This window comes from Pinus tabuliformis, chromosome 3_1, assembly GCF_031772625.1.
Source record: "Pinus tabuliformis cultivar Carrire ecotype Pingquan chromosome 3_1, CPIR1, whole genome shotgun sequence".
Classification (NCBI taxonomy): Eukaryota; Viridiplantae; Streptophyta; class Pinopsida; order Pinales; family Pinaceae; genus Pinus; species Pinus tabuliformis.
This window is the reverse complement of record NC_142301.1, coordinates 71,043,716-71,052,901: the sequence shown is the minus strand read 5'-3', so window position 1 is coordinate 71,052,901 and position 9,186 is coordinate 71,043,716. Positions and strand designations below refer to the sequence as shown.

Below are 9,186 nucleotides of genomic sequence, written 5' to 3'. Positions count from 1 at the left end.
GATCATTACTTATGTGTACAATATTCTCTGCATAGGGCAAAGGCCCCTGAAGAAAATGGGACATATTCGTTTTTGTCTTACTAGACAAAGATTTCGCCTAGTTGGTAACATTAAGTTTTCATCGTCCTAGATTAGGGTCTTGTCTGGTCGAGGTAAGTCCATCGGTTGGGTTGTTTTGATTGATCTTGTTTAGTTGAGGTATGTCAACTGGTTGGGTCGAGTCGGCTAGTCTTGCTTAGTCAAGGTATGTCGACTAGTTGGGTCGTTTCAACTGATCTCGTGTGGTAGAGGTAAGTCGACTAAGTGGGTCATTTCAACTAGTTTTGTCTAGTCGTGATAAGTCGATTGGTTGGGTCTTGTTCAATTGGTCCTGTCTAGTCGTGCCATGTCGACTATTTGTGATAAGTTGACTAGTTGTGCTAAGTTGAGGAGTTAGAGGTTATCTCCACTGGTCTTGTCATGTTGAACAAAAGCACTCGACCAACTAAGTATAGTGGTGCATTCCAAAGTTAATTCTGCAAGCTTTGGAGAAGAATAAATTTTATAACCCCATTTCCATAATGAGACCATGCTAAGTAGTGGAAGGGAATGTTATAGAACCAAGACTGAAAACACAACCTACAGTAGACTTCCAATCATCAACGTTGTCGGGCCAATTTGAATCAGTGAAACCAACAAAAAAAACGAGTCTCCTCTGCACTGTGATGTATCTCAAACTGAACAATACCTTGGGTATAAAATGCTATCATTTTTGTTGTTTGCCAATGATTTTCATGGGTATTTTCCTATATTGGGTAACAAGACCAGCAACAAAGGAAATATCAAGATAGGTATGAGTCAAATATAAGAGGCTACCAATTCACTGATGGTACAAAGTGGCATCAACTTCAAGTGTAGTGCAATTGGCAGCAAGTTTGACTTCATACTAAAAGTAAGAAAGGGTTGGTTTACAATCTTCCATGTGAAAGCAATGAAGGAGGTCACATGCATACTTAGATTGAGAAGAATAAATTCCTTGCTTGGTTTTTATACGTGAGGCCAAGGAAATAATGCAAATATCCTAAGTCTATCGTTTCAAACTTCTTATAAATGCTTGAGTTCACATGAGTTAAAAGTTTAGGGCCACTACTAGTGAGGATAAGGTCGTCAACATAAAGAACAAGGATTAGGTGATGAAGTATTATTTTCTTGGTGTAGACATTGGGGTCAAACTGACATCTAGAAAAGTTGATGTTGAGGAAAGTTATTTATTCTTGCATATCAAGCTTGCAAAGTTTGTTTAAGACCATAGAGATATTCCTTAAGGTGACAAACAAGGTTGGTGTCACTTTGAACATAGCCAAGAGGTTGTTCCATGTAGATTTCTTGTTGTAAATCCCCATACAAGAAGAAGAATTAAACATCCATCTGATGGACCTTCGATCCATGTGAGGCAGTAAGGGCTAGAACATGGCAGATTGAATTCATTTTGGAAACCGAGGCAAAGGTTTCATTGTAGTCAATTCCTTCAACTTGAGAGAATCCTTTAGCAACTAATCAAGCCTTGTGTCTTTTAACACTTTCGTTTGATGCATACTTAGTTCTATACACCCATTTACATTTGACAAGTTTTCTTCCTTTTTAAAAAGGGGCAAGTTCCTAGGTATTGTTTGGAATCATGGAATGGTTCCAAAACTCTGATAAATCTTACAAACCAATGTCATGTAATACCTTATGTATAGTTCAAGGTTGCTTCACGCTATTATCTTATAAGTAAGGTGCTATTATCTGATAAGTAACCTTACTAACATAAGTTAAGCCCTTCTCATAGTCCTTAGCAAGTAGTCTTTAACGATTATTAATATTAAACATGCACATATCAAGTAGAAATGGAAGGCCTTGGGAAGATCAGCAAGGAACATGCACATATCAAGCAAATTAGCCCGCATGACTTACATATACACACATCAAAGGGGTCCATCTTTAACTATTAATAAGAAGTTCGATATTAATAGTGGATCATCCATTCATAGTGCTCAACAAGTCATAACTTTAATTAATTAATACATGAACAATTATTTAGTATATGAAAAGGAGCCTACAAGGACTTATCTACTACAACAAAGAGCCTTGTTGATCCAAGGTTTAAGTGGTCCCCAAATGTGTTTTAGTGAATAACAAAATTGAATTTCCTTTAATTGTAGGACCTACGCATCATCCTTAGGTGGCACTTTCATTGGATTCTTTTATCTAGAAGTTTGACGCATAAAGGTGTCACCCTAGGCCAAAATCACAAGGATTTTGCTACTTAGATTTCTATCAAGTAATTTGCTTTGATATATCGGGTAGCATTGTCATTTGCTTGGCCAAGATCACAAGGATTTTGCTACTTAGATTTCTATCAAGTAATTTGCTTTGGATTTTGCTACTTAGATTTCTATCAAGTAATTTGCTTTGATATATCAGGTAGCATTGTAATTTGCTTTGTTATATGGGGTAGCATTTATAATTTGTTTCATGGCGAAAATTTAGTATAAGTTTACTTTAGATCTATCCTAAAAACGTGTTCTATGAAGTAATTTACTTTGGGATATGGGGTAGCCTTTATAATTCGCTTCATGATCCAAACTTTTATGGTTTTATTTTAAGTTTATTAATATATTTTCTCTAAAATTCCTCTTCTATTATGTTATCTTTGTAAAAACTTGTAAATAACTTCTTCTTCTTTTTTACATTTACAATTAATTTTACATATTGCACAAATTATATATAACCATATAACCTAAGTAGTTAAAATGTGTTATTCGGCATTAGATTAGTTCCGTGCCACAAAGTAACGGATTGAACCCACCCCGTTGAGTGAGGTGCTCTAATTTAAACAAACAAAATTTAAAAATACCATATAATATGGGAAGCATCCTTGGATATCCTCTAATACGTTTATAAAATGATATAAATATATATACACATAAAATTTGGAGTTTTTACATGTTCTTATCATTTTAAATCTACAATCCTATTTAAAAGCGTTTATATATATATATATATATAAACAAACACCCACTTAATACATCTTCGCACTAAGATTCAGTGTCAATGGTGGATATTTTCGTTTCAGGCATGAACACAAAGTATATTTCTTCAGTTATTATCATGAACCAATGATGAGAAAATAATGAACTCATTATAATGAATGACTACATTACCCATTCAATGATGAGAAACATTCAACTCATTATAATGAATGATTCCATTACACAGTCAATGATTCTTTGTACCAGATTGTCATTACGTTAAAATTTTCTAAAGAAATGCTAAGGAACTTGAGAAGATTTAACCATGGTTATTGCTTATTAATTTCAAAAGGGGGATGGGATGGCCATGAGTGGGAGCAGGGATTCAATCATTATCCATGCTCTGAAAATTAGCGAAATCTCGTGTAACGGATCAATGTAATCCTAGGTGATTGCACAAGTGAAGCAAATTCAAGGAACTTTCATTCATGACGAAGGTCATTTACTATTGAATGAACAGCCTCCAACAAATGTGGTGACTGGAGGTAGCTGTAAACAGGAGAATCCTACACATGTAGTAGACTGCATAGAGGGCCAGGAGAAATTAACTTGACTACAACGCTGAAGCTGAGATAGATAAGTGTGGAACGCTAGTCGATCCACGGTGAATTTCCGTAATGTTATATTCCTCAAATTTAGGAGGGAGAAAAATAAAATTGTAAACTGCACCTACAGAAAATGAAAATAAAAATATTCAAAAGTTTTGATTACACCCATACCAAAGAGAAGTAGCGAAATGGAAGCCTCATTGGATACATGCTTAGAATGGCTGGAAGCAAAGGTAAACTACTGGTGTTAATGTGTTATATCAATAGTCTGCGATGAAAATTAAGCAAACACATAAGATGAGAAAGGTACAATGGAGAAATCTGCTTCTACATACTAAATTTTGTAATTTTGCAATATTAGTAATGCTGAAAGTTTCCAAATAATCATGCCAACTTTATTTACAGTTTAGAGGTATGATTCTATCTAATACAACTCTCTGAATGGCATACAAATTGAATGTGTAAGAATAATTATAAAATTAAGTACATGTTAAAATGAATAAAGCACAACCATGGCTTTGAACATCTGAAACTAGTTTATCAGTTACTACTCCAAGATCTTGATTGTTCCAAACATCAAAACCTGAACATTTACTTTCAAGCTGATGTTCATTGTCTATTACTTCATCCTTGCCCATCTTATCTCTTATGTGTGACATGTTTAGGACATCCTTCAACTCTGTAGATATTGTAAGTCTGTTGGGACCCAAATTAAAGAAGGCAATGTAAATTTCTCCTGCAAGTATTTCAAGTGAAACAAACAAAAATAGGTTTAGTGTTTCAAATATCGTCCAGGCATTTCTAAAATGTAAATATTATTACATCTTGACAAGCTTTCTACCAATAGCTACGCAATTGAAAAGTCCTGTCAATAGTTACATGAATCTAATAATGCAAATAAATGCATTTGAACTCAAATTAACCACTGTTAATGAGTTTTTCCTATATTCGTTTTTAGGAATGCAAGATGATACCGGGATATATAATCATGCCGCGAGGATAAAAGCACAACAATACAAAGGCATGTGCAACAAACCTGTTGAACCATTTGCTACCCAAGCACGTGCCTCGTCTACTTCATTCGTGGCTTCATGACACAAATTTCAAGATGCAATGTTAGCATTTATTTTGGTGAAAAGCAATCACAGAGTAACTTTTGTTCCTATTCATTGTTATAGAGAAATCACCTTCCACTTTAGAAACACGTGCACAAAGGCCACTATAACTATTAAGGAGGGCTCCGTCGGGTGTCAATTCCCACTCCTGTCATGAAATCTGAAGATGATTAACATTAAAAGTAAGATGTAAAATACAGTGACATTACTAAAGCTTTTCCAATGAAGTTTTCAAACAATACCTGGCTCTCGTGGTAATTACATGGAGCAAAGTAATTACTTTTTACTCGGCCAAATGTCAATGCCTTATTTGGAGAAGAATCTAAACATACTTCCTCCATGAGAGATGCTAATACATAAGATTGTCCATCATTATTCTCCTTGTCCTTTTGTCTCACATTATGCTCTCCATACCTTATAATGTTCCAATCCCTAAGTTGCGCATTATAAATTAATGATTATGCCCATATTAAATCATAAGTTTATAGATTATTCATGTTCAAATGCAATATTCATAAGGTTTAAGATATAGATACAAAATCTAAGAACATGTTCAAAGTGAAAGATTGTAAAGCAAGAACAAAATCAAAACTACCATTAAAACAACCCTTAATGACTATGGCTTACAATGATGCATTGGGTTGAACTCTCCAATGTAGGCACATTCGCGGCTGGGATGTCATAGCCCAGCCATCATTCCAACAAACCTTATTCATATTTCTATTCTTAGTTTCAATGGTCCAATTCTTTGTATTCTCCCTCTGGCAGTTTGAAAGCCTTACTAGCTGTTCAGAGATGGGTTTAAAGGAACCCTGACTTGCCTTTACTTCAGTGTGAGCACTCCCTCGAATGAAACTGATGCCCGAAAACTGAAAAGAAATGTTGTTAATACGATTACATAAAGATGTAAAGAATGATTTACATAACCTAATAACTTGTCCTTAATTTAGGAAGCCTAACTATGTGTCATAATTATAATCCAAATGCAAAACAACATTAATAATGTTAAACATACCTCTTTATTATTAGTGCCATAGGCATTTATAGCCAACAAGGTAGGATGTGTGATAAGACTCGTTGTTACATCATCAATGTTCCTCAAGTCACCACCAAACATAAGAGGAGATTTTGCCATAGCCCATAACGTCATCTGCAACAGAGACATTGAATCGGAAAAAACTGTTTATTTTTATGAAAGTCACTCAGACTATGTGTATCACTGATTGAAAATTGTTTATAACGATTAACCTGAGATCTTTGCTCCTCAATAGTAAGAGCACAAGAGCGATGGGGACCTTGATTTACACCTAACAAGATAAAATCCAGGTTAAACTATGCTAGATAAAGCGTTTAGCATGCAAAACAAGTTAGGTTTGGAGAGTACTGTGGAACTTCTATGAAAATTAAATGCAAATAATCAAAATAAGATTACTGGGAGCAAGAGCAAACATTCTCTTATGTCGAGATAACGTCTACCTGGATCAGTTAACCACCCCAATGGAAGCATGTCCAAGTCTGGCCATGATTGTCCAAATAATCCTTCTGCTCCTATTAAACCACCTGCTGCAAAATCCCTACATTCACAAAAAACAACAAAAAGAACTTATAAGTTAAAGGAATTCAAAATCTCAAATATTTGGAGAATGTAAATCTAAAAATCAAATTGCCTTTTCATGCACTTTTAGAGATTACAAAATATAAAGAATCCAGTTGTCACCTTGACACATCAAAGTGTGATTTTACATCTCTCCATGAGTCCCAATCATCTGCAGTCACTCTATACATGTTAACTAGGCCATTAATCTTCCTAGCCATATTTGGTGTCGCATGCGTTCCTGGTGAAAGGGAGTATAAAATTGGACGTTCGAGCTCTTTAAGAATCTAAAGGAACAAAACAATCTATCAGTTTTCTTTAAAATCATTTGTTCTTACCTCTTTACCTCTATTTTAATGCATACTCATTCTCTATGAAACAAAGCAAGAAAACCAACAAAATGATATTGAATTTAAAGAACTTGTGAATAATTGACTACTACACACTTTCTACGGGTGGGAGCTGAATGAGAATGAAACATTTGGGAATGCTACGAAAACTATAGTTTAAGAGAAAACTTCACTAAAACTTTTTATTTACATAACTAATAAACTGGGATTCGAATATAGAAGGAATTCTTGTCTGCTTGACACATATCTAGATGTTTGAATATCCCATATCAAGTTTGTCTTCTGACTTTAGTTTTGAGACAGTCTTACAAGTAGTTAAATAGTGCGTCAATGACTCAATTCTTCACTACTAAAACAATCACCATTATCATCAATCTAGGATAAATAAATGGATAAATGATAATGTTGACGGTGCTAGAAATCTATCAACCAAGGGGGTCTTCTCGGTATGAAGTCCCAATTAAACTTCACACCATTTGGAGTAGGAACCCCAACAGGAAATATAGCCGGTTGCCATTATTTTTAGGAATTTTCCTTGGCTGCAATTATCAGCATAAGAGATTATGCAAACAATCTTTGAAACAAACAAATAAGTTGACACTGTGAGGCATACAATTGCAATGTATATGAGGTACTTTCACAAAAGGGAAAAGAGAGAGTGCGCCTCTAGAAGAAATGTGATGCATACAATTGCAATGTATATGAGGTACTTTCACAAAAGGGAAAAGAGAGAGTGCGCCTCTAGAAGAAAAGTAATAGTACTATCCTCAAAGGGGCACACAAGAGCATGAAAGAATAGTTAGTTAACCTACAAATTAGTTCACAAGATAACAACGATCATAAAAGCTAGTAACAATGCACATTCAATAAAATACATACCAAAGCCAACGAAATAGTTCATTTTCACTAGCATGTGTTAACATAAACATACATTGTAAACAATGAAAGAATAGTCTCACAATCATTCATGACATATGCATGAAAGTGCGTCGTCTCTGAGAGCTTTATAAATTAAGTGAAAGTCCCAAGATACACAATTACTATGCTGCCACACTAGTCCCAATAGTAGAACAATAAATCATCACTTGCTCCTCCAAAGAAAGATCTCTCCTATGCCAAACTAGAGAAGCCACGGTGAAAAGTCCAAAGTCCAAGTCCCAAGTCCCCTTCTCTTAAGCTATGAGGGTGTATTTATAACAAATGAGGTGACTCTTCACCTCCCATGTGACTTTTGACCTCCCTCATGGCTCTTGAGCTTCAAATTCCTATGTGACCTTTGAACTTCTAATGACTCTAGAACTTTCTAGTGACTTTTCACATTCCATGTGGGACCCTTGGTCTTCTGCACATTTTACATTTTCTCTCTTTTTTGAAAATACAAAAATTACATTCCACAAATGTTGTGGGAAGATACATGGACACATATGACTTTGTGATGACACTTGGACAAGCCATGACTTGGCATTGATGATATAGAAATTCATTGTGATGTGTCCGGGCCAAGTCTTTCTCCTAGCTACCATCTTTGTATCTTCTTCATGATGGATCTTTGCTTGTTCTTTATCTTCACCCTCCAAAGGGTCTAGATGAATGTTAAAGCCTTCCAAGTCAACATGAGTTGCCACCATTTTGTCATGGTCCAAGATTTCTTCATGTCTTCATGATGGTTCTTCCAGTGCTTCTTCTCCGCAAGTGTTCTCTTGTAGCCTCTTCTTGATGACCTCCCTTGCATGATAAGTCTTGCATGTGTTTCATCTTCATCCTCCCAAAGCTTGGATGATATGGAGTCTTCCTTGTGATTTTGATCTTCAATCTTCCATCATGATCTAGTGTCCCTTCATCTTCTTGCTTGATAGTCTCTTTGTCTCTTCAGCTTCACAAGTGTGTTCTTGCATGATCTCCTTAGCATCCTCCTCGAGCATCATCCTGTCATGTCAAGATACAATACATGTAGATGAAATTCACTCATGACAATATGACCTCAGTTCGGAAATCTCCTAGTCTAACTTCATGCAATTCATTGATTGAACTCGGGACAAAGTGCAAGACTAAGGAGGAGGCTTAGGGATTGCGCAATGCTCAGTTCCAAAAGGCAGTGATGAAGGTCTAGCCACTATGACTGCACAACGCGCAATGGTTGAGGGATTGGAAGACAAAACTGCACAATTGAGGGAGACAGTGATGCAGTGAGGCAGGCTTGCTCATTGTGATTACGCAATGCACAGTTCAGGGAAGACTGAGCCAAAGGATTGCTCAAGTTGTGTAGGTCAGGGAGGCAATGAGACCTGACTATTGGTTGAGACTGCACAATGTGCAGTGGAAGATTGTTTGGGGGAGAGATTGCACAATTTTCAGGGGCAAGAGGCAGAGTCTGAGCATTGTCATTACGCAATGCGCAATCCTTGGAGGCAGTGATTGCGTAGTGCACAGTTCCAAGAGGCAAATATGCTTCACTGTGACTTGAGACTGTGCAGTGCGCAATTCCAAGAGAGAGTTAACAAGTTGCAAACATAGTGAATGCTCCGA

At 36.1% G+C, this 9,186-nt stretch overlaps 1 protein-coding gene across 2 annotated transcripts in view; it reads right to left on the bottom strand.

The window, feature by feature from the left end:
• Positions 1-3,908: 3,908 nt before the first annotated feature.
• LOC149185830 (alpha-galactosidase-like) overlaps positions 3,909-9,186 on the bottom strand; it is a 42,227-nt gene continuing 36,949 nt past the window's right edge. The window contains exons 6-14 of one of the 2 annotated variants that reach the window (XM_089410807.1): positions 6,434-6,597; positions 6,193-6,290; positions 5,965-6,023; positions 5,732-5,866; positions 5,344-5,585; positions 4,959-5,148; positions 4,789-4,864; positions 4,638-4,688; positions 3,909-4,337 (exon numbers count right to left, since the gene is read on the bottom strand). In XM_089410807.1, the coding sequence (XP_089266933.1) occupies positions 4,081-4,337; positions 4,638-4,688; positions 4,789-4,864; positions 4,959-5,148; positions 5,344-5,585; positions 5,732-5,866; positions 5,965-6,023; positions 6,193-6,290; positions 6,434-6,597 (1,272 nt within the window). In that variant the 3' untranslated portion in view covers positions 3,909-4,080. Of the gene's footprint in view, positions 4,338-4,637; positions 4,689-4,788; positions 4,877-4,958; positions 5,149-5,343; positions 5,586-5,731; positions 5,867-5,964; positions 6,024-6,192; positions 6,291-6,433; positions 6,598-9,186 lie in introns of those variants that run through there. The other variant, XM_089410808.1, reaches the window with a different exon arrangement.